This window comes from Epinephelus fuscoguttatus, linkage group LG21, assembly GCF_011397635.1.
Source record: "Epinephelus fuscoguttatus linkage group LG21, E.fuscoguttatus.final_Chr_v1".
Lineage (NCBI taxonomy): Eukaryota > Metazoa > Chordata > Actinopteri > Perciformes > Serranidae > Epinephelus > Epinephelus fuscoguttatus.
In genome coordinates this window covers 39,128,051-39,151,977 of record NC_064772.1, presented here as the reverse complement: position 1 = coordinate 39,151,977, position 23,927 = coordinate 39,128,051, and the positions used below count along the sequence as shown (strand labels likewise).

The 23,927-nt window shown below is 43.9% G+C and overlaps 1 protein-coding gene across 9 annotated transcripts in view; it reads right to left on the bottom strand.

Moving 5' to 3' along the window:
- The window catches only part of LOC125881953 (receptor-type tyrosine-protein phosphatase mu-like), a 202,425-nt gene that overhangs the window by 18,253 nt on the left and 160,245 nt on the right, over positions 1-23,927 (bottom strand). For all 9 annotated transcript variants that reach the window (XM_049565455.1, XM_049565447.1, XM_049565451.1 and 6 more), the window contains 5 exons: positions 18,238-18,428; positions 7,997-8,084; positions 4,491-4,567; positions 3,851-3,887; positions 1,790-1,887 (listed from right to left, as the gene is read on the bottom strand). In XM_049565455.1, coding sequence (XP_049421412.1) covers positions 1,790-1,887; positions 3,851-3,887; positions 4,491-4,567; positions 7,997-8,084; positions 18,238-18,428 — 491 coding nt within the window. The remainder of the gene's footprint in view (positions 1-1,789; positions 1,888-3,850; positions 3,888-4,490; positions 4,568-7,996; positions 8,085-18,237; positions 18,429-23,927) is intronic.

Genomic DNA, 23,927 nt, shown 5'->3' with positions numbered 1-23,927 from the left:
CTCTGAGCTCCTGACTGCTCGTCTTACCGCCGCATGCCATCTGTTTTATTTCCTCTTTTCAAACGTCAGAAACTAAAATGTCTGAGACCACCGCAGTATGATTGGGGGGAACCCTCCACCCCCTAAACTCCTCTCCTCAATGATAAATGGCACTAAGTCAACTCTCAGCACACAAACTGAACAGCAGTGTTACAGCGAGTGCTGTAAGAGACGTTTGACAGTAAACTACACACATCAAGTTGTGCTGTGATATCTACATCTATATTTATACACATACATTTATGTGGACATATATATGTGTGTATATACATACATATATACACAGATATATATACATATATAATGACTGTAAACTTCAGTTAGTAGCTTGGGCCATTGAGATAATAATGAGAATAATAATAATAATAATAACAATAATAAGGAAGTTGATAATAATCTGATGACATCATACAAGTCATCAAAGACGACCAGCAATAACTGGTTGTGAACCAACATGTAGTGTGTCACATCTGTCGGCAAAGTCAGGGCGAGATTTTATGACTCCGTGATCACCTGATGCGACGCAGAGACTGTAGGAACCCGGCGTCACAATCGTTTCTGGTTCTCATGGTTTCAGTGAAATGAGGCGAGTTACGATGTGTGGCGTCTCCACACTGACACAAGTTCAAACATATAGAGCTGTATATGCGATCTCAACGACTATCTGATGTTAGCTCAGGTGGGGCGTCAACAGTCCAATCTCAACATCCAACGAACTTCTATAAAAACAAAGTGCTCTGTCACCAGACCAGGCCTCTAATGGAGACAGGCCTGCATTTGTCAGAATGTGTAGCCACACAGGCCTGGTAAAGAGACTGTGTGTTTAAGTTTTACAGTGTTACTGATTCGTGCTCTTCTTAAAATGAGGTGCGAGATGTGTTTGTGATACGATATTTGTATATGAGTGAGCAAACACAGGAGTTATACTTCTGCGTCAAATCGACGCCGTACTGACAGCGTAGGCTCTGCATAGACGCCAATGCTGTAGCCAGACGTGCACCTCCCCAGAAATGTAACTACACGTTGCAGTGACGCAGACCTCCAGAAACCTGTGGAAACAAAACTTAGATTTCACAGATATCCAACGACACAACAGGGAGACAATAAAGCCTCCACACACTGTGCAGGGTTAGGGTTAGGGTTAGGAAGGAAGAGGAAATCTCTGCCAGCTGCTACGCTAATTTATACAATGTGAAATGCCATAGGCTTGTGCTAATAACGTTAGCATGTTGTATTTGTGGGGAAAATGTGTCCAGTTTTTTGTCTGTGAATCTGTCAAGTTATGATGAAGCTGGTTTGTGTAACTTTACAGAAACTTTACCACCAACCAGTGTTTTGGAGTTGTAACTGCAGCGTGATGCAGACACAAGTTTAAGTGCTCACAGCAGCATAAAGCCAACACGTGACGAAGAATCTACCTGACGCTGTCGTCTGTGTAAACTGTGATTTACATGGAAAACTCACTCTTGTAAATGTTGCTGTGAAACACGGATGTAATTCTGAGAGGTGAAGTCAAACCCACAGCCGTACAGAGTTCCACAGGAAAAAATGGAGAGGGAGGCAGAAAACTTTCCAACAACAGAGGGTAAACAAAGAGCGGAGATGTGACTGATGCACTCTGGGAGATGCAGTCCCAAACTTCATCAGAGAGGGAAAAAACAACCAGATGGCCCCAACAATCACTGTGTGTGTGTGTGTGTGTGTGTGTGTTTGTGTGTGTGTGTGTGTGTGTGTGTGCGTGTGGACTCACCCGTCCCACCTCCACCAGGTTGGTTACCATGACAATGGCGGCGGTGTTCTCCTGCCAAACCATCCTCCAGAAATCGTAGACGGTCTCCTGCATGGGACCTGAACAGAGGAGTTGATATTAGAGAGCAGACGAGCAGCAACGGCACATGAATTCTAATGACTCTGTTAATTAATTCAACACACACACTCACACACACACACACACGCACACAAAATGTTTTTAATCACTGTTGACATTCTGTGTTTTGACGAGCTAATTAGTTCATGCTAATCCATTCCTGTCCTCGAGTGTTTTACAGCACACACACGCACGCACGCACGCACGCACGCACACACGCACACACACACGCACACACACACACACACACACACACAGTCAGGATGGATTCCTACCTGTGTGTGTTACCTGAAAGTTACATTTAAAACTTTATTGATAAAGAGCAAACAAGCGTTCAGGGCTCAGTTGTGGGTGATTTAGTGACACCTGTGGTCAAAGGAGGTAACTGCAGCTGTGTCATCACCACAGTACGTACATATTAAGGTGTCTTTTAGTTGCTATGTAACGATGAACGATCGTTGCTCTACTCGGGGGCCTGTCCACCAAATGTTTATTTCTGAGCCAGCATTTTTTTTTTCCTTGCTGTCTTGTTGTGTCACGTGGAGGTGAAGCTGCCTCTCCGCCACTAAAGCGTTCTCAAACGCTCTCAGTGGGGTGTTTCCTCAGAACTGAAGTGGAGCCCGAGTGTGTGTGTTGGCTAAACGTAACCACGTGTGTTGGCTAAACGTAACCACATGTGTGTTGGCTAAACGTAACCATGCGTGTGTGTGTGTTGGCTAAACGTAACCATGCGTGTGTGTGTTGGCTAAACGTAACCACGTGTGTGTGTTGGCTAAACGTAACCACGTGTGTGTGTTGGCTAAACGTAACCACGTGTGTGTGGGTTAAATGTAACCACGTGTGTGTGTTGGCTAAACGTAACCATGTGTGTGTGTTGGCTAAACGTAACCATGTGTGTGTGGGTTAAATGTAACCACGTGTGTGTTGGCTAAACGTAACCACGTGTGTGTGGGTTAAATGTAACCACGTGTGTGTGTGTTGGCTAAACGTAACCACATGTGTGTGTTGGCTAAACGTAACCACGTGTGTGTGGGTTAAATGTAACCACGTGTGTGTGTGTTGGCTAAACGTAACCACGTGTGTGCGTTGTTGAGGGAAAAAAACATCAGTTGGTGGTGCTGTACCGAAGAAGTGCTTTTATGTTGAAAGAGACTGTATCAAACTGTACATTTCCTGTGAAAACAGAAGTGTATTTTGAAAACAGACAATGCATGTAACAGGCTGAAGTTGACACGGCGTCCCAGAACGTCAACAACCAACACACCCAGGGTACCTTGGACGTCATATGTGGACGTGGAAAGTCCATGACCAAACGTGGACATGTGACGAGGTCACAGTGAGGATGGGTTGGGTTGGTCGAACGAGTGTGTAGGTGGAAACTCGATACATCCTGAGACTGACCACTCAGACTCGGGTTGCAAAGATGTCACCACGGCGGCTGTATCAGGATATTTTGGCTTAATTTTCGTACAGCGGGAGGAAGAGGAGACTCTTTGTCCATCTTTATTTACAGGCTCCAGGAGTCTGTTGAAAATCCTACATTTCTAAACCACAGTTCCCATGATGCTTTTGGGGATGTAAAGAGGAAATGTTAATGGTGCCATGGGCACCATTCAGAGGGAGCTGAGTGATGTGTGAGCCGCTCCTGATTCAGCTGAAGAAACCTGACTGATGGACTGTTGTGGACGGACATCAGAGAGAAGGAGGAGTCACACTGAGTGACATCATGATTTGTTTCCTACATGTGAAGGGTTAACTTTGGGTTAACCAGATCTAGTGACTGTGTTTTTCTTCATGGTCATCCTGTCTGTTTCAAACATTGTGTTTACTCTCAGCAGCTGCTCTGCCAGAAGCTAAGCTAAGCTAAGCTAAGCTAAGCTAAGCTACAACCTGACAGATCATCAGAGAAACGAGCCGTGTGTCAGAGTGTGTGTGAGTTCTGACCTTGGGTGGCGATGTAGTGATTGGGTCTGTGGTAGCCCTGCGAGGAGAGAGGAGACACAACAATCAAACCACTGTCACATGACATGGTGACAACATGTGACCTCAGAGAGTAGACACCTCAGACTGCCATCAGTCTGTCAGTTTTGGATGTGAGGAGGAACTTCCTGTCATCCACTCAAATACAGTTTCAATGCACAGATTTTTGAAAATGCCTCCTGAAGAGCAGAATAACACATTTTCGTATCAGCTGATCCTGATCAGTTAAAAAATGTCTTCATTGGCGCCGACAGCGACCAGTGACATCATACTGGGATGGTTTCGTCTTCAGCATCCAAGTACCAAAAGATGTTCAAGGCAAACGTGAGTGACTGAGGACATTCTGCCTTGTGGGGACCGTCCACAATGTCCTCACAGTGCAGAAACATTCTCACAATGTTGGTAAACACTCACAGACTGACTTCAAGCAGAGACAAATTTCCTCTCTAAGTTTGTTTACAGAGTCAACACCAACCAACACTAACTGATGACGGTCGTCGCCATGGAAACAGAGTCGACCGGGATGTTCCACATCGACCTTTAGAGGAAAGAAAACTCTGTGTGTGTGTGTGTGTGTGTGTGTGTGTGTGTGTGTGTTACTCACGTCGACATAGTTGGCGTTGATGTAGTCGGAGCCGCTCTCTCCGTCCTGAGGCTGTAGACGCACACGAGAGTGGTCATCTAAGACACACACGCACACACACACACAGTTAATTGGTGGGCTTGTTGTGGTGGTGAAGCTGAACATAATCACCTCTAATTAGGTTCTGCTGTGTAAACGATGTAATAATAAATTAATAAGCACTTCATTAGCTGGTTCTCATCAACACAGATTCATTTACATCCTCATAATCACATCTAACATAAACAAACAAACAAACAAACACGAAGCTTCATCTTTTTTTGTGTCTCCTAACGAGACAGATTTCGTTCTTGTCTTTGTTCATGAGCAAACATGAAGTTGAACACATGATGCGTTCATGTTTGGAACCATAGAAATGTTCCCGTCCTAATAAACACACCCTGAGGATGGAAAACAAGAAATAAATAAATAAAAACAAATACAAACAAATTCACAATAAACACTGTCAAAAACAACGTCTGTGACATTAGACGTGGCGAAATAATCGATTCTCATGTCTGTGTCAGACTCCATGATTACAGCCCGACGTGACTTCAGTCTTACGGCTCGGGTTGGGAACGACACCAAGTACTGTACATGATAATCCCTCGTTTTATCTGGTGTAGCATGTCATAGTAGATGATGACCGAAGCCACATCTGGGACGCCTCACGATGTCCCGACAAAAAGTCTAGCATGTTCGATTTTCATTTTGTCTTCCATGACTTCTCGCGTCACAGATGGCAGCGTCCAAAGGGACAACAGAAACACATTTGGAACACATTGAAACACATTCTCTGATGAGTGGACGCAGTAAACTCATTGGACGAAGGTAAATTGTGACATTCTCATGATGCGTTCACTGTAACCCTGTAAAATGCAGTTTTTGGTGATAAATGAGCTGTTTGAAGGAGAAATGTGTCAATGTTTCCACAGAAATATATAACAGACATTAGAGACAGAAATATGAAATATTATCTCCAGTCAAACACGTATTAAATGTTTTAAATATTCTAAATGTCTTCATGTGAGAGAAGGTCATAGTTAAGGTCCTACTGAAGGTCATACTGAAGGTGGTACTGAAGGTCATACTGAAGGTCATACAGAAGGTGGTGCTGAAGGTCATACTGAAGGTCATACAGAAGGTGGTGCTGAAGGTGGTAGTGAAGGCGGTACTGAAGGTCATACTGAAGGTGGTACTGAAGGTCATACTGAAGGTGGTACTGAAGGTCATACTGAAGGTCATACAGAAGGTGGTGCTGAAGGTGGTAGTGAAGGTGGTACTGAAGGTCATACTGAAGGTGGTACAGAAGGTCCTACTGAAGGTCATACTGAAGGTGGTGCTGAAGGTCATACTGAAGGTGGTACTGAAGGTCATACTGAAGGTGGTGCTGAAGGTCATATTGAAGGTGGTACTGAAGGCGGTAGTGAAGGTGGTACTGAAGGTCATACTGAAGGTGGTGCCGAAGGTGGTACTGAAGGTCATACTGAAGGTGGTACTGAAAGTCATACTGAAGGTCATACTGAAGGTGGTGCTGAAGGTCATACTGAAGGTGGTGCTGAAGGTCATATTGAAGGTGGTACTGAAGGTGGTGCTGAAGGTGGTACTGAAGGTCATACTGAAGGTGGTACTGAAGGTCATACGGAAGGTCATACTGAAGCTGGTACTGAAGGTGGTGCTGAAGGTACTACTGAAAGTCCTACTGAAGGTCATACTGAAGGTCATACTGAAGCTGGTACTGAAGGTGGTGCTGAAGGTACTACTGAAAGTCCTACTGAAGGTCATACTGAAGGTGGTACTGAAGGTCCTACTGAAGGTGGTAGTGAAGGTCATACTGAAGGTCATACTGAAGGTGGTGCTGAAGGTACTACTGAAAGTTCTACTGAAGGTCATACTGAAGGTGGTACTGAAGGTCATACTGAAGGTCCTACTGAAGGTCATACTGAAGGTGGTACTGAAGGTCATACTGAAGGTGGTGCTGAAGGTCATACTGAAGGTGGTACTGAAGGTCATACTGAAGGTCATACTGAAGGTGGTGCTGAAGGTTATATTGAAGGTGGTACTGAAGGTGGTGCTGAAGGTGGTACTGAAGGTCATACTGAAGGTCATACTGAAGCTGGTACTGAAGGTGGTGCTGAAGGTCCTACTTAAAGTCCTACTGAAGGTGGTGCTGAAGGTGGTACTGAAGGTCATACTGAAGGTCATACTGAAGCTGGTACTGAAGGTGGTGCTGAAGGTCCTACTTAAAGTCCTACTGAAGGTCATACTGAAGGTGGTACTGAAGGTCCTACTGAAGGTCACACTGAAGGTCCTACTGAAAGTCCTACTGAAGGTGGTGCTGAAGGTCATACTGATGGTCACACTGAAGGTCATACTGAAGGTCATACTGTAGGTGGTGCTGACGGTCACACTGAAGGTCATACAGAAGGTGGTGCTGAAGGTCACACTGAAGGTCACACTTAAGGTCATACTGAAGGTGGTACTGATGGTCACACTGAAGGTCCTACTGAAGGTCATATTGAAGATCATGCTGTAGGTGGTGCTGAAGGTCACACTGAAGGTCACACTGAAGGTCACACTTAAGGTCATACTGAAGGTGGTACTGATGGTCACACTGAAGGTCCTACTGAAGGTCATACTGAAGATCATGCTGTAGGTGGTGCTGATGGTCACACTGAAGGTCACACTTAAGGTCATACTGAAGGTGGTGCTGAAGGTCCTACTGATGGTCACACTGAAGGTTTTACTGAAGGTCCTACTGAAGGTGGTGCTGAAGGTCCTACTGATGGTCACACTGAAGGTTGTACTGAAGGTCCTACTGAAGGTGGTGCTGAAGGTCCTACTGATGGTCACACTGAAGGTTTTACTGAAGGTCCTACTGAAGGTGGTGCTGAAGGTCCTACTGATGGTCACACTGAAGGTTTTACTGAAGGTCAATGTAAGTCTCCAGTCAGGTCCAAAAAGGACCCAGGTCATGACCTGCAAGTCTTGAGTCAAGTCCCAAATCAGGACCAGAAAGGACCCAGGTCATGACCTGCAAGTCTCGAGTCAGGTCCAAAAAACAACCAAGGTCATGATCTGCAAGTCTCAAGGCAAGTCTTGAGTCAAGAGCCAAGTTAGGACCAGAAAGGACCCAGGTCATGACCTGCAAGTCTCGAGTCAGGTCTATGGAGACAAGATAAGTTTGTCGTAGTTGAAGATTTAATGTCCCACACTTGTTAAGACACGAGGGCTGTAATTTAACAATGTTCACAAGATGAGCTGAAATCGAGTCCCAAGTCAAACCGCAGTCCCTGTTCCAAAGGAGGCGGGGCTAATACTGCAACACGTCCTCTGGTGACCTGGTGATCAGTAATGTGAGCTGCAGGTTGGGCACACCTGAGGTCTCACTGATCAGTTTGAATCATGAGTTATTATCATGTGTCTCTGGCAGGACGTGGCGTCCACCACCTGGCATTCAGCATGATGAAGAGTGTGCGCATACGTACAGGCGATGATGTTTCCGTAGCGATTCTTCATACGGTTCTCGTCCTTTTTGGCTGAATCCCACGGAGCAGACTGTCCCTCGAAGAAACTCTGAAAAAGACAAGAAGACGAGAGAAGAGATGAAGCAGCGAGCTGAAACTCAGCAAACATCTTCATGAATAATGCAGAGGATGTGTTTGATTTCCTCTTTTCTCCCTGAACACACACAGGCGGCGGTTTCTGGTCGGAGCAGATGATTATGTCCAATTATGAGAAGGTGGCTCAGAGAGGAGCCGCAGGCGTCCAAACACCGCCACAGTTGTTTTTCTTTCTTTTACTGTGTTCAAACAGAGTGCGAGTTGTCGGACTGAGCTGAAACTGTGAGTCTGTGTTTGTCTCTGAGGTCAAACAGGAAACACACACAGCTCTCACAGAAACATGAACTGATATCAGTCCCACGCCTCTGGGCTCTGTTCATCAAAATAATATCGACCAATCAGGGTTGAGCACCAGGTAAACATTCTTTAGCTGAACTGTAATCTGAGAGGTCGTCATATATCGTCTGAAAAAGTTTGGCTTCATGTAAAATAACATGTTACATGTGAAGTTATCAGTTTTTCTGTGTGTTCATTTTGTGTCTCTTTGTGTTCATTTTGTGTCTCTTTGGGTTCATGTTGTGTCTCTTTGTGGTCATGTTGTGTCTCTTTGTGGTCATTTTGTGTCTCTTTGTGTTCATTTTGTGTCTCTTTGTGTTCATGTTGTGTCTCTTTGTGTTCATGTTGTGTCTCTTTGTGGTCATTTTGTGTCTCTTTGTGTTCATTTTGTGTCTCTTTGTGTTCATGTTGTGTCTCTTTGTGTTCATGTTGTGTCTCTTTGTGTTCATTTTGTGTCTCTTTGGGTTCATGTTGTGTCTCTTTGTGTTCATGTTGTGTCTCTTTGTGGTCATTTTGTGTCACTTTGTGTTCATGTTGTGTCTCTTTGTGGTCATTTTGTGTCACTTTGTGTTCATGTTGTGTCTCTTTGTGTTCATTTTGTGTCTCTTTGTGGTCATTTTGTGTCTCTTTGTGTTCATGTTGTGTCTCTTTGTGTTCATGTTGTGTCTCTTTGTGGTCATGTTGTGTCTCTTTGTGTTCATTTTGTGTCTCTTTGTGGTCATTTTGTGTCTCTGTTCATTTTGTGTCTCTTTGTGTTCATTTTGTGTCTCTTTGTGGTCATGTTGTGTCTCTTTGTGTTCATGCTGTGTCTCTTTGTGGTCATTTTGTGTCTCTTTGTGGTCATGTTGTGTCTCTTTGTGTTCATGTTGTGTCTCTTTGTGTTCATTTTGTGTCTCTTTGGGTTCATGTTGTGTCTCTTTGTGTTCATGTTGTGTCTCTTTGTGGTCATTTTGTGTCTCTTTGTGGTCATGTTGTGTCTCTTTGTGGTCATTTTGTGTCTCTTTGTGGTCATGTTGTGTCTCTTTGTGGTCATGTTGTGTCTCTTTGTGGTCATTTTGTGTCTCTTTGTGGTCATTTTGTGTCTCTTTGTGTTCATTTTGTGTCTCTTTGTGTTCATGTTGTGTCTCTTTGTGTTCATGTTGTGTCTCTTTGTGGTCGTTTTGAGTCTCTTTGTGTTCATGTTGTGTCTCTTTGTGGTCATTTTGTGTCTCTTTGTGTTCATGTTGTGTCTCTTTGTGTTCATGTTGCATCTCTTTGTGGTCATTTTGTGTCTCTGTGTTTATGTTGTGTCTCTTTGTGGTCATTTTGTGTCTCTTTGTGTTCATGTTGTGTCTCTTTGTGGTCGTTTTGAGTCTCTTTGTGTTTATGTTGTGTCTAATTGTGGTCATTTTGTGTTTCTTTGTGTTCATGTTGTGTCTAATTGTGGTCATTTTGTGTCTCTTTGTGTTCATGTTGTGTCTAATTGTGGTTGTTTTGAGTCTCTTTGTGTTCATGTTGTGTCTCTTTATTGTCCTGTTGTGTCTCTTTGTGGTTGTTTTTTGACTGTTTGTTGTCATTTTGTGTCTCTTTGTGTTCATGTTGTGTCTCTTTGTGTTCATGTTGTGTCTCTTTGTGGTCATTTTGTGTCTCTTTGTGGTCATTTTGTGTCTCTTTGTGTTCATGTTGTGTCTCTTTGTGTTCATGTTGTGTCTCTTTGTGTTCATTTTGTGTCTCTTTGTGTTCATGTTGTGTCTCTTTGTGTTCATTTTGTGTCTCTTTGTGGTCATTTTGTGTCTCTTTGTGTTCATTTTGTGTCTCTTTGTGGTCATTTTGTGTCTCTTTGTGTTCATGTTGTGTCTCTTTGTGTTCATTTTGTGTCTCTTTGTGTTCATGGTGTGTCTGTTTGTGGTCATTTTGTGTCTCTTTGTGTTCATGGTGTGTCTGTTTGTGGTCATTTTGTGTCTCTTTGAATCAGTTTAAATGTCAGCTGATTAAAAGTGCGTCCTGATGGTGTGGATAAACACTCGGTCACGTCTCTGTGCGTGTCATCAGTGCTGAGTGTGATGAAGCAGCTCACACACACTTTGATCCACAGCAGGTTGCCAGGGTCACTCATTATAATGCCTGCAGACACATGACTGTGTGTGCGTGAGTGTGTGTGTGTGTGTGTGTGTGTGTGTGTGTGTGTGGGTGTGTGTGTGTGTGTGTGTGTGTGTGTGTGTGTGTGTGTGTGTGTGTGTGTGTGTGTGTGTGTGTGTGTGTGTGTGTGTGTGTGTGTGTGTGTGTGTGTGTGTGTGTGTGTGTGTGTGTGTGTGTGTGTGTGTGTTTATTTGATGGATGTCTGAAGCTTTTAGACTGCTGTCACATGCGCGCGCACACACACACACACACAGTCACACAGTCACTCACACACACACTTGGTGACTGACAGCAACGAACAAAGGAAGAAAAAACAAAAGAGTGAAGGAGAGGAGAAGCAACGCCTCCAGGCTCAGACTCTGAGTCTGTTTTCACTTCAGCTCCTCCCAGATGCTAATGCTAATGCTAAAGCTACCTGCCAGCATTAACATTAGTCAGGTCAAAGGTCATGTCTTCTATGACGTACGAGCGACTCTTTCATCACTTCCTGTGAAACAGAGCTGAGACACTCAGTCCTGACGTGTGAGTCCTGTTTGAAACGTCGCTGTGAGTTTCACGTCTGACTCTGAAGAACATGAACGTCACATTCACATGTTCACTCCGTCACTTAACTCATATGTACTGTTACTGTTTCCCGCCTGTCAGAGCCCATGTCACCTGTCATCACACGCATTTGTTACATCTGTTTATTTTTGAAACTGAAAATCTCAGCATTTCATTTTCTCTCCTTCAGAAATGTTTTCACTTTTTCCCGTCAGACGACTCGTCGCAGACTCACAACATTTTCACCAGTGATCGCAGGTCATGTGCAAATGCTACTAAAGAAATAGCGAATGGTCTGATGGGGGCGCTATAGTTAAGGCTCAAATATTAAATTTTAGCCCTAAGTCCAACTGACTTGAAATTGAACACACGTGTGCAGCTAAACGTGCTCTACGAAAACTCTGAGAACCATTAAAGTCTGTCTGACCAGATTTTGTGTGAAATAATTCCTAAACCGGTCAGTAGGGGGCGCCACAAGTTCCAAACAAGTGCAGTGACTCATAAATCAATGACAGTTTGTTCAAACATTAACAAACTTGATTCTTTTGAAGTAGAAGTTTCATTTTGAACTGCTGCTATACTGTGAACTATACTAACAGTGTACTAGTGATATACTTTAAAGACATACCTTTGAGTTTCTGAAAGTGTTCTTTGAGATATACCACAAATAAACTTATAAACATACTGTAAGTTTACACTTTTATACTTTTACTTTATTAAAGTTACACTTTAAAGTATTTTCTCAGTAAATTAGGAGTTTAATAGTTTTTATACTGCAAGTATACCTGCGACTTTTCTTTAAGTGTCTCCGTCATGACGATGTTGGTGTGAGATGTTTAGAAGACGTTGGATTTTGGTTACTTAACAACACAAAACCCACAAAATATCAATGTCATCTGTCGTCAATATTCTACGTCCAACTGATGCTGACATCAGACGTCCTGACACTGAGTTCATTCTTCCATGAGCTCTGACTGAACACTTCTCTGCTCTCTGAACTCTTTTGGTTTTATTATTCCTTTCGAGTCCAGGTTGTGCACCGAAACAGTGGACAGTGTGTGCCGTCTTTACGTTTATGTCCTTGGGCAACAAAAGAATGTGGTTAGTTCTAGAAAAACATCACGGTTGGACTCAGCACTCACACAGGAAGCGAACAGCAGGTTCCTGGGTGAACGTATGGAGTTTGTTGGAGTCGTCCATCTGAACTCCTTACATTACTGCGTATTAATAGACAGTCAATGTGACGACCTAGCTTACTGCTATCTCACCACAAGTTGCACCCATAATCATTTGTACCTCAGCGCCCTCGGGAATAAGGTGGACGCAATATAACCTGACAGAAGGAGGTTTAACAACTCGTCCTGCTGTTCTGAAGGAATGTCAAAGATCCTCAAAGACTCTTCGAACCTTCAGGATGAAAAATGACCGAGCAGCAGAGTTCAGACAGGAATGAGATCATCGGGAGGGAAACTGACGAGCAGAAGCTCCACAACGAAAAGGAAACCAGTGCAAATATTAACAAAGAAAAAGATGAATGATGAAACAAAAAGCTTCAGAACAGCAGGAAGTAAAACACCTTCTGGGTTCAGATTGATTTCCAATGTCATGCTAATACAAACTGAGGCTCGGTGATGCTAAGCTAACAGTGCTAATGTGTGTGTTGGACGTTAGCTAGCATCTAATCTAGTGGACAAGAACACAGGATGAAAACCAAGAAGGCGTCTTACCTCGTTAAGCTGTCCGATCACATTAATTAGCAAAGGGGAAGCATGGAAGGAGATAACAAACATCAGCTGACGTCGGCTCGTTATTCATCTACTCAGCCGCTAACATCAGTTATCAATACATCAATCATTCAATCAGTCATCAATACATCAATCATTCACTTACAATCTTCACAACAGGATGAGAACCACATGAACAATCCTCAGACTCTCATCCTTCCCTTTATTTTGAAATCAGCCTGTGATTGATTTTCATCGTGGATTTGTCTGCGTTTTATTTTCTCTGTTTATAGTTTTGACAATAAAGTGACAGGAAGTGATGAAACGCTGTTCAGGACCCAAAGTCTGAAAAACAGTCCAAAACCTCAAATTGTTCACGTTATTATCATAAGTGATGCAGAAAAGCATCAAATTCTGACATTTAAAATAAAACTTCACCCACAAAACAAACATTTCTACGTCAGTTACTCTCCGAACGTGATGGTTAATTCATGAGGAACACTTTCTCTCACGTCTCCACCAAGACTCCAGAAACAGGAGAACATTCGTTAACATTGGGCTGTGTGTACAAAGAGCGCCAAAATTCGTACATAGTTAAGTACAAAGTTAGGTTAAGAAGGAAACAGGAAGTGGTCTTACAAGGGTGGCAGGCTGGGGGTCGATGGGTCACAAAACACAGGACTTTCCCTCAGGAGACATGTTTGGAATTGGTATGTGATTACCATGATTCCTTTGTTAAACCTAAGCTCTGAAACTTTACATTAATTACGTAACTTTATGTTAGGTAAAAATCATAGACTTTCCCCAAGAGACACGTATTCATGACCAAACTTTGAGTCATTTTACGTACATCGTCACCATGTTTCTTTTTCTAGAGCTAACCTCATACTTTCCCTCGCCACTTCCCCTGGAGCCATGTTCGGAACATTGCGAACTTTGGGTCTATACCTAAATCTAACTTGTGTACCTTTAAATTAATTATGTACGTTTATGTTAGGTAAAAACCACAGATTTTGTTTGGAACTGGACTTTCAGTCATTTTAGGTGTCGTCATCATGTTTCTTTTCCTGAACCTGACCTCTGTAACTTTACGTTAATAACACAAGTTTACGCCACCATGTTTCTTTTCCTTGACCTAACCACAGTGACTTTATGTTAATTATGTAAGTTGACATTATGTAAAATCCGTGTTCGTGTTCGTAACTGTGGGAACTTTGAGTCTAAACTTAAATCTAACCTTGCTAACTTTATGTTAAGTATATAATGTCATTTGTGGGGCATTGATTCAGAGGATATCGTATGAACCGTTGTATGATTGTATGTTTATAAACTCTCACAGAACTAAAAGTCAAACTTTCGGTCACGATAAGTCAAGAAATCAATATGTTTGCTGTGGAGACATAAAATAATGTGTCTTCATGACACGTCACATTTTGTGTGAAGTTTTTTGGTTGGACTGAAACCATTATTCAATTATTGAAATAGTTGCTAATAATTTTTTCTGTTGATCGACTGATTGATCAACTCTTGTTGCAGCTCTGTTTAAAAGATGGTGTCGCTGATTTTCATGTGGCTCAGATCCTTTTCTGTAGGTATGAATAATGAGCTGCTCACGACTCTACAACACGACCACAGAGCAGACGATTTAAATGTTAATGAAACATTCAAACAAAAAACAACAGTTCACAGATTGTTCACATTTCAAACAGTTCATCAGCGACTACGTTTCCAGGAACATCAGCCTCATCACTCTTATGGCGTGTTCACACCCAACGCCATGCACGTGTTTCACGCAACAGGATTACACACAGAGTTGATGCAAAGACACAGAGAGATCCGATTTACTTTAGTCGACGTATAGATTTGACGTATAGGATAAGCGGTTACAGAAATGAATGAATGAATGTCACAGCAGCGCATCACCACTTCACTGCTTTCTGTTCTTTACCTTTCACAATAAGAGATCAACTTAAATTACCCACCCGCCCTAGCGGTTTAGGTTGTGCACAAAAATATAAATGTTTAAACTTGTGTCAGTACGGAGCATAACAAATCGTTAGCTCGCTTTATTTCATTGAAACCATGAGCACCAGAGAAGATCGTGATTCACTCAGATTTCCCTGCATGACGAAAAACAAAGCGACTCCATACGTTTCCTCTGAAGCTGTCATAAAGTCAGATTATGTGTCTTGTTGCTGGATTATTCTGTAAATTCTTCATCTTCCTTCAGTCTCTAAGAGTCCTCACATCACAAGAACCAAAAGGGTTTTTTATCCAGATTAATCACAGTTATGAGGATAAAGTGTTTAAATTTCTATACAGTAATATTCAGACTGGTTTAGAGGAAACAATCTGATCACATTTCCTGATCTTTGCTGAGACACAGTTTGTGTGAGATGTTGAGTTCAGTAATTGAAGCTAATGATAGCCCGGGCTATTACTTGAAGTTTTTTTTAAGGTATCTTCAAACTGGTATATCACTGAAATCCTACGAGTCGATCAACTGCAGCAGCGTAGCTTTGCATATGGACACGTCTCAAGATCTATGGTTGACCTCACAACAGTTTACTGACAAAACATGTTCTGTGTTTTTAGAAGACAAAAAATGTATTTTTATCATTCAACACATTTCAATGTGCCGTCTGACGCTCCCAGCCCCCGCATGTACCGTGAAACGGGGTCCGAACTTACAAGTACTGTTAATGTAAACATGTGAGACGGCTGCGGCCTGATACGCTCAGTCGTGCCTTGCCAGAAATTAGGAGTTCCTCTGATTACAGTCAGAGTCCAGAGAGAAGGAGACAATGAAAAGAGCAGAGGTGATGGACAAAAGAAAAGTGAAGAAGCGAGCCAGAGCCTTCAGCTATCAGGCTCCTCTCCTGTGGAATCATGTCTCTGCCTCTCTCTCTGTCTGTCTGTCTCTCTCTCTGTCTGTCTCTGCCTCTCTCTGTGTCTGTCTCTCTGTCTCTGCCTCTCTCTCTGTCTGTCTGTCTCTCTCTCTGTCTGTCTCTGCCTCTCTCTGTGTCTGTCTCTCTGTCTCTGCCTCTCTCTCTGTCTGTCTGTCTCTCTCTCTCTCTCTGTCTGTCTCTCTCTCTCTCTGCCTCTCTCTCTGTCTCTCTCTCTCTCTCTCTCTCTCTCTCTCTCTCTCTCTCTCTGTCTGTCTCTCTCTCTCTCTGTCTCTCTCTGTCTCTCTCTGTCTCTCTCTCTCTCTCTGTCTCATTGTGTCATGTGGATTACTGTTAATTTATCATGTTGATCTGTTCTGTACGACATCTATTGCACGTCTGTCCGTCCTGGAAGAGGGATCCCTCCTCAGTTGCTCTTCCTGAGGTTTCTACCGTTTTTTCCCCGTTAAAGGGTTTTTTGGGGAGTTTTTCCTGATCAGCTGTGAGGGTCATAAGGACAGAGGGATGTCGTATGCTGTAAAGCCCTGTGAGGCAAATTGTGATTTGTGATATTGGGCTTTATAAATAAAATTGATTGATTGATTGAACTTTCTGAACGCAGTGATGTGCACCGCATGTCATGTGATGAGGATGAACCAATCACAGCTGACAGACATCTTTCCTTCCTCAGTAAATATCAGTGTGTGATAAATATGGAGGAGAAGTTGGTCATGTTAGTGCAGAGCTGTCAGAGCGTCACATCTGTCCCACAGACAGACAGGAAGTAGGTCAGCTCTGACCTCAGGCTTTCAGGTAAACAGGCTGTGATACAGTGCTGGTTATGGTTGCTTAGCAACCTCAGACGCAACCTGCCGCCACGCTTTTGTAAGCTGGCACAGAAAAGGCACAAAGGTAGCGCCCAGCACCTGACCTCATGTTTTCCGGGCGGCTGTTTCCCTCTGGACAAATAAATTTTCCTCTTATTCTGAAAGGGTGTTCCTGCAACCCATCCGAGGAGACCTTCACAAGATAGTTATTGTGCACATCATGTTGTATTCTGTACTGTGCAGAGTGTGCTTACTGCTTCTATCATGTTACCCACAATCGATTTACTGTAGTCTGCACTTTCAGTTTATTTATTGTGTCAACTTGTTCTGTTAACAATTACAGATGGAAATTAGTGTTTCGCTAAATCTGGTGCGCGTTTTTCATTCATTCATCTTCTAACCGCTTCATCCTCTTGAGGGTCGCGGGGGGGTGGAGCCTATCCCAGCTGACACTGGGTGAGAGGCAGGGTTCACCCTGGACAGGTCACCAGACTATCACAGGGCTGACACATAGAGACAGACAACCATTCACACTCACATTCACACCTACGGACAATTTAGAGTCACCAGTTAACCTGCATGTCTTTGGACTGTGGGAGGAAGCTGGAGCACCTGGAGAGAACCCACGCTGACACGGGGAGAACATGCAAACTCCGCACAGAAGGGCTCCCACACCCGGGATCGAACCGGCAACCCTCTTGCTGTGAGGCGACAGTGCTAACCACCACACCACCGTGCCACCCTGGTGCACGTTTTTATTTATGATTAATGTCATCGCACACTGTCATTTTATGCATCAAATAAACGAAACCTGGACACAGCTCACACACACACACACACACTGGTGTCCACAGAAACACACTGGTGCTGCAAACATACTGGTGTGAAGAGGCTGACGTCATCTAACAGACAGACAGACAGAAACACTGCAAGAACTCCTCACCGCTAACTTCCTGCAAATGGAGGGTGAAAATACTCCGAGTGTGTGTGTGTGTGTGTGTGTGTGTGTGTGTGTGTGTGTGTGTGTACTCAGTATGTATAATGGATTAGCCCTGAGGGCAGCCTGGTAGCAGCAACCAGACCTGAACACACACACACACACTCTCTCTCCTTGTTTTGGCCCATTAGCTGGAGGGAAGATCTATAATGTATATCCATGAGTGTGTGTGTGTGTGTGTGTGTGTGTTCAGGTAAGTAACATCCATTAGTAAGTTTCTCCTGATGAAAATGGGTAAACATGTGGAGAGCACACACACACACACACACACACACACACACACACACACACACACACCTGCTGTTATTGAAGGATATCAGTGTGTTTCTTCTGCTGCTGATCGAGTCGATTGATCAGTCAAAGCCATTGATTAGTTTGGTTTCTGTCTCTTTAAACGGAGTCTTGCTGGTTGGATTAAAAACTATCATCTGGACTTGTTTTCTGTTTCTAACATGTCATCGATTTATCGGGTTAAGCTAAACACGAATCAAGTGTCCGTCACAGATACTGTCCTGTTTATGAGTTAAGTGATGCGATGGCGTCCCTTGTCAACGTGTCAACACATCGACTTGTTGACGTCTCTACATGTCGATGTGTCGACTTGTCAACATGTCAATGTGTCGCTGTGTGGATGTGTACCAAACACTGACTCTGTGTGAAAGACACCGTGAACAGGTGAGTTTCAAAGCATCAACGTGTGTGTGTGTGTGTGTGTGTGTGTGTGTGTCCACCTCACCTCGTACTCCTCCTTGAAGCCATAACCTTCGGCACATTTCATCTGGGTGATGTGTTGCAGCAGGTCAGCCACTCGGATGGCCGGGTGCAGCTGTCCCGTCTGATAGGGTAAGGCCTCCCGCTCCGACTCTCGCTGCTTATAGTGGGACTGGACCAGGCTACTGGTTTCACTGGTCATAGTGTGACTGTCGTCTGTGGGAGGACGAGGGGGAGGAAGGACAGAAGAGTGAAAATGAACGGGTCAGACTGAGGCTGTAGAGACGGCTGGACAGACAGACAAACATGACGTATGATCATGTTGGGTGGCACAGACTGGACCTGTTGTGATGAATCAAATCTGTGACTTCTCATGATGTCAGGTCAAAGGTCAACACATTTATACCAGCCGCCTTTTTTTAATTCAGTTTTGTGTCAGTTAAAGAGGACCTACAATGCAGACCAATATTTCATTTTATAATGTTCAAAAAATAAACGAGGCCAAAGTTTTAAATAATGACGTTAACGTATGTAGAAGTAAATCTACAGCTGCTCCAGACACGATACTGCTACTGTAATTACATACACTGCTACATGAAGCTACATGCTAACGCCAGGGAAACATATCGCGTACATGTAGCTGCATGCAAACGTCAGGGAAACATATTGTTTACATGTAGCTACATGCTAACATCAGGGAAACATGTCATCTACATGAAGCTACATGCTAACGTCAGGGAAACATGTCATCTATATGTAGCTACACGCTAATGTCAGGGAAACATATCATTTACATGTAGCTACATGCTGACATCAGGGGAACATATTGTCTACATGTAGCTACATGCTAACATCAGGGAAACATGTCGTCTACATGTAGCTACATGCTAACGTCAGGGAAACATGTCATCTACATGTAGCTACATGCTAACATCAGGGAAACATGTCATCTACATGAAGCTACATGCTAACGTCAGGGAAACATGTCATCTATATGTAGCTACACGCTAATGTCAGGGAAACATATCATTTACATGTAGCTACATGCTAACATCAGGGAAACATGTCGTCTACATGTAGCTACATGCTAATGTCAGGGAAACATGTCATCTACATGTAGCTACATGCTAACGTCAGGGAAACATGTCATCTACATGTAGCTACATGCTAACGTCAGGGAAACATGTCATCTACATGTAGCTACATGCTAACGTCAGGGAAACATGTCATCTACATGTAGCTACATGCTAACATCAGGGGAACATGTCGTCTACACGTTCTTAAACATGGTTAAAGGGAGAGGCTCTAAAAAAAAAAGCATCTCTGACCGAGGGTGCATTACGGGGCCATGAGTGAGCTGTGTAGCTGCATGCAAACATCAGGGAAACATATTGTTTACATGTAGCTACATGCTAACATCAGGGGAACATGTCGTCTACACGTTCTTAAACATGGTTAAAGGGAGAGGCTCTAAAAAAAAAAGCATCTCTGACCGAGGGTGCATTACGGGGCCATGAGTGAGCATCGTTTTGTTGACGGGCAGTGGCGGCTGGTTTTGAGCCATGACTCCTTCTATTCTGGCTCCCAATAACACAACAAGACAAACACATTTTAACACTCCTATGGAGCCTACAGCCCTGTGGGGGAGAGGCAGCTGCACCTCCTGCTGATAACATGATGTCACTGTGACGTCATCGTGACTTCAGCCTTAAAAGGGTCTGTAACGTTACGGTCTGTCATATTCCTGTATTTCATTTGGACCGTTGGCTCCATCATGTTAACGAGCTCACTGTTTGCAATTAACTTGAACTGATGAAGGAACCTAGCAGGCTAATCTTAGCTCATGTCATGGATGGCTTGTTAACCGCCCCTAAATTGCTCTTGGCTAGCGCTTTGTACCGTTAAATCATTTACTGTTTATCAGACAACAAACGAGACAAGAATTAACTAGCTAGCACAGCCCGCCAACCCTCCACCTTACTTCCCTCTGCAAGGACACTAACTCCGCGGGAGGAGAGTGAATGGCAACTCAGACTTTAGCTGCTTGAATTCAGCCAGCAAAAATCCCGGCCCTGGGGTTCACAGTGGGATCTAATCCCTGTAACTGCAGCAGAAAGTTCACTGATCCGGCAGGACTTGGAGGAGGGTGGTCCAGGATCAGACCCCCGGTGACTGGGCACTGCCTGATTGTGTAACTGCTGCAAAATGTAACACACACACACACATCATGTGTGGACTCTTGTGGTGGGTGCTGGTTGTTTGAGTCATTGTTTGGGTGGATTCTATTTCTTAGCTAACATTAGCTAGCATTACACATTGTTAGCGCTGTTGCAGCACTGAAGAACGGCAGGGCACAGGAATGTGCATCACGTTATGTTCTTCAGTCCGAGTCCTTTACATAAAAGTCAGTCCACAAGCTTTTAGAGGCAACCTGAAAAAGGCAGGACAGTCTCGGTCTTCAGGTTTCCACCTCAACAATCAGCGTATAAAGTTCCACACGGAACCTTCGAACCTTTAAACTCATAAAAACCCAAAATACAACCTGAACGTGAAAATGAGCAGAATAGGTCCTCTTTATACGTTTGGGTAACATCGTTTACATAATAATAATAATAATAATAATAATGATAACAGTTAGTTTTATTACAAACTGGAGGGACCAATGATCTGACAATGACAAGCCCTGATCCACATCCATAGCTACCATGTTGTTACCATGACAACACAGATGAAAGACACACATCACGTGCCATCAAATCACATGATAGGAAGGAGGATGGTGATTGGCCCTGTTTCTTTTCACACTGCCGCGATAACCATTGATCACAATTCAATGATGTGACGGAACATAAAGGAGTACAGCATTGTGAGTACTGGTCCAGATCGTACAAGTACTTGTTCAGACCCAGTAGAGCATGGTTTGACTACTGGTCAGGACTCAGTAGAATGTAATATAAGTACTGGTCCAGACCCAGTAGAGCATTGTATGAGTACTGGTCAGAACCCATCAGAGCATGGTATGAGTACTGGTCAGAACCCATTAGAGCATGGTATGAGTACTGGTCCAGACCCAGTAGAGGATGGTGTGAGTACTGGTCCAGACCCAGTAGAGCATGGTTTGACTACTGGTCAGGACTCAGTAGAATGTAATATAAGTACTGGTCCAGACCCAGTAGAGCATTGTATGAGTACTGGTCAGAACCCATTAGAGCATGGTATGAGTACTGGTCAGGACCCAATAGAGCATGGTATGAGTACTGGTCCAGACCCAGTAGAAGTGAATACTGGTCAGGATCCAGTTCAGTGCGGTATGAGTACTGGTCCAGATGTGGTCCAGGTTCTTGGAGCTGCAGTGTGAAAAGAGCAGAGAATTCAGAGTCCTGGAACAAAACAAACCTCTTCTGTAAACTGGTTTTCATCGACCCTCAAATAAACGTCCAGGACTCTGATGTGAACATTTCAACAAAGACTCGGCGACATACCTTCTACTACACTCCCTAACTCTGTTCTCATTGGCTAGCCTGGGGGCTGACTGACCAATCTGAATCTCTCTGTCCCAAACAGCCCAACCACTCATGGCGAGGGCGAGGAGATGGGCAATGTCGTGGAGGTGGCGGTTGGTGATTGGACGGAGGAGGATGGATGAAACAACCACGACAACAAAAAATGGCAACCAATCAGAGGAAGAGGAATGGGCAGAGCTGATTGGTTCAAGGTGAAATGATGGGAGGAGATGTGGACTGATGTCACAATTTCACAGAGGGGTAAAAATTATGCATGGCCACGCTAACTGATGACATCACAGCTGGTGGTGGGTGTGGCTCATGCGAAGTGGTGACAGACACCCCCCACCCCAATATGAGTCCTGCCCCCTTAGCCCCAAATTTAACCACTTACCATTAATGGGCACTTTACACAGAGAAAGAAGAAAGAGAAGAAGAACAGAGAGAGAGGAGACAGGGTATAAGCAACAACTTTAGCTTTAGCCTGGGCTCAATCTACTGCTAACAAACAGCTAGCATGACTTAAACAGGAACTAGCTCCTAGCACTGCAGTAGCTCTATTTGAACTTGTAACAGCCAGTAGCAAGTGCATAAGCTAACCTGGCTAACTGCACCCTATATGGAGGACTCCGCAAATGTCCCTGGCCTGAGGACAGTTTAGCTAGCCTGAGGAGAGAGGAGAAACAGGAATTTATGCTACAGATTGCTTTAAGCATTAGCCTAAGAGCAAATTTAGGGCAGCAGTTAGCATCCGAGTTTTTTTTTTTTTTTTTTTTGTTGCATAGAAAACAAAGATCAGCATTCTGCGCTTGATTTATGTGTCAACCGCAGGCGAATTGAAGATGTGGACGTAGCCTCCGGGTCGGAAAAGTGAAGTCAATGTGGAAGTGCCTTAAACCTGCTTTCTTGCTAACAGACAGCATGGGGCGATTCCAGGAATGAGTCCTAAACCCTGGAGATGAGTTCGCATGATAGCACTTCCAGTTTCCTCATCTTGGAGTCAGTGTGTTTTTGGTTCGATGTCTGAAATAAGGTCTGTAGCTAACACCACCGGGTCTCACTCCGAAGTCATCGAATACTGGCTGCTTGGTCAGTGACTTCTGGTGTCAGACACGTTGGCATGAAACGTGGCCGGTTGCCATTATTGTTTAACGGTGCATGGTGGTGTGGGACAACAACAGAAATTAAGGCGGCGGAAATTCAAATATAGGGTATGGAAGGGTCCAACAACCACCAACTTTCACTGAGGAGGTCGGTGTTCACTTCCTCCTTCCAAGATTGTAAAACCAAACCCTGTTCTTTTTCCTAAACCAAACCACGTGTGCGTGTTGGCTGAACGTAACCATGTGTGTGTGTTGGCTAAATGTAACCAGGTGTGTGTGTGTTGGCTAAACGTAACCACGTATGTGTGTTGGCTAAATGTAACCAGGTGTGTGTGTGTTGGCTAAACGTAACCATGTGTGTGTGTTGGCTAAACGTAACCACGTGTGTGTGTGTTGGCTAAATGTAACCACGTGTGTGTGTTGGCTAAATGTAACCACGTGTGTGTGTTGGCTAAATGTAACCAGGTGTGTGTGTGTTGGCTAAACGTAACCACGTATGTGTGCTGGCTAAATGTAACCAGGTGTGTGTGTGTTGGCTAAACGTAACCACGTATGTGTGTTGGCTAAATGTAACCAGGTGTGTGTGTGTTGGCTAAACGTAACCATGTGTGTGTGTTGGCTAAACGTAACCACATGTGTGTGTTGGCTAAATGTAACCACGTGTGTGTGTTGGCTAAATGTAACCAGGTGTGTGTGTGTTGGCTAAATGTAACCACGTGTGTGTGTTGGCTAAATGTAACCAGGTGTGTGTGTGTTGGCTAAACGTAACCATGTGTGTGTGTTGGCTAAATGTAACCAGGTGTGTGTGTGTTGGCTAAATGTAACCAGGTGTGTGTGTTGGCTAAATGTAACCAGGTGTGTGTGTGTTGGCTAAACGTAACCACGTGTGTGTGTTGGCTAAACGTAACCATGTGTGTGTGTTGGCTAAATGTAACCAGGTGTGTGTGTGTTGGCTAAACGTAACCATGTGTGTGTGTTGGCTAAATCTAACCACGTCTGTGTGTTGGCTAAACATAACCACGTGTGTGTTGTTGAAGGAAAAAAACATCAGTTGGTGGTGTTGTACCGACGTAGTGCTTTTATTTTGAAAGAGACTGTATCAAACTGTA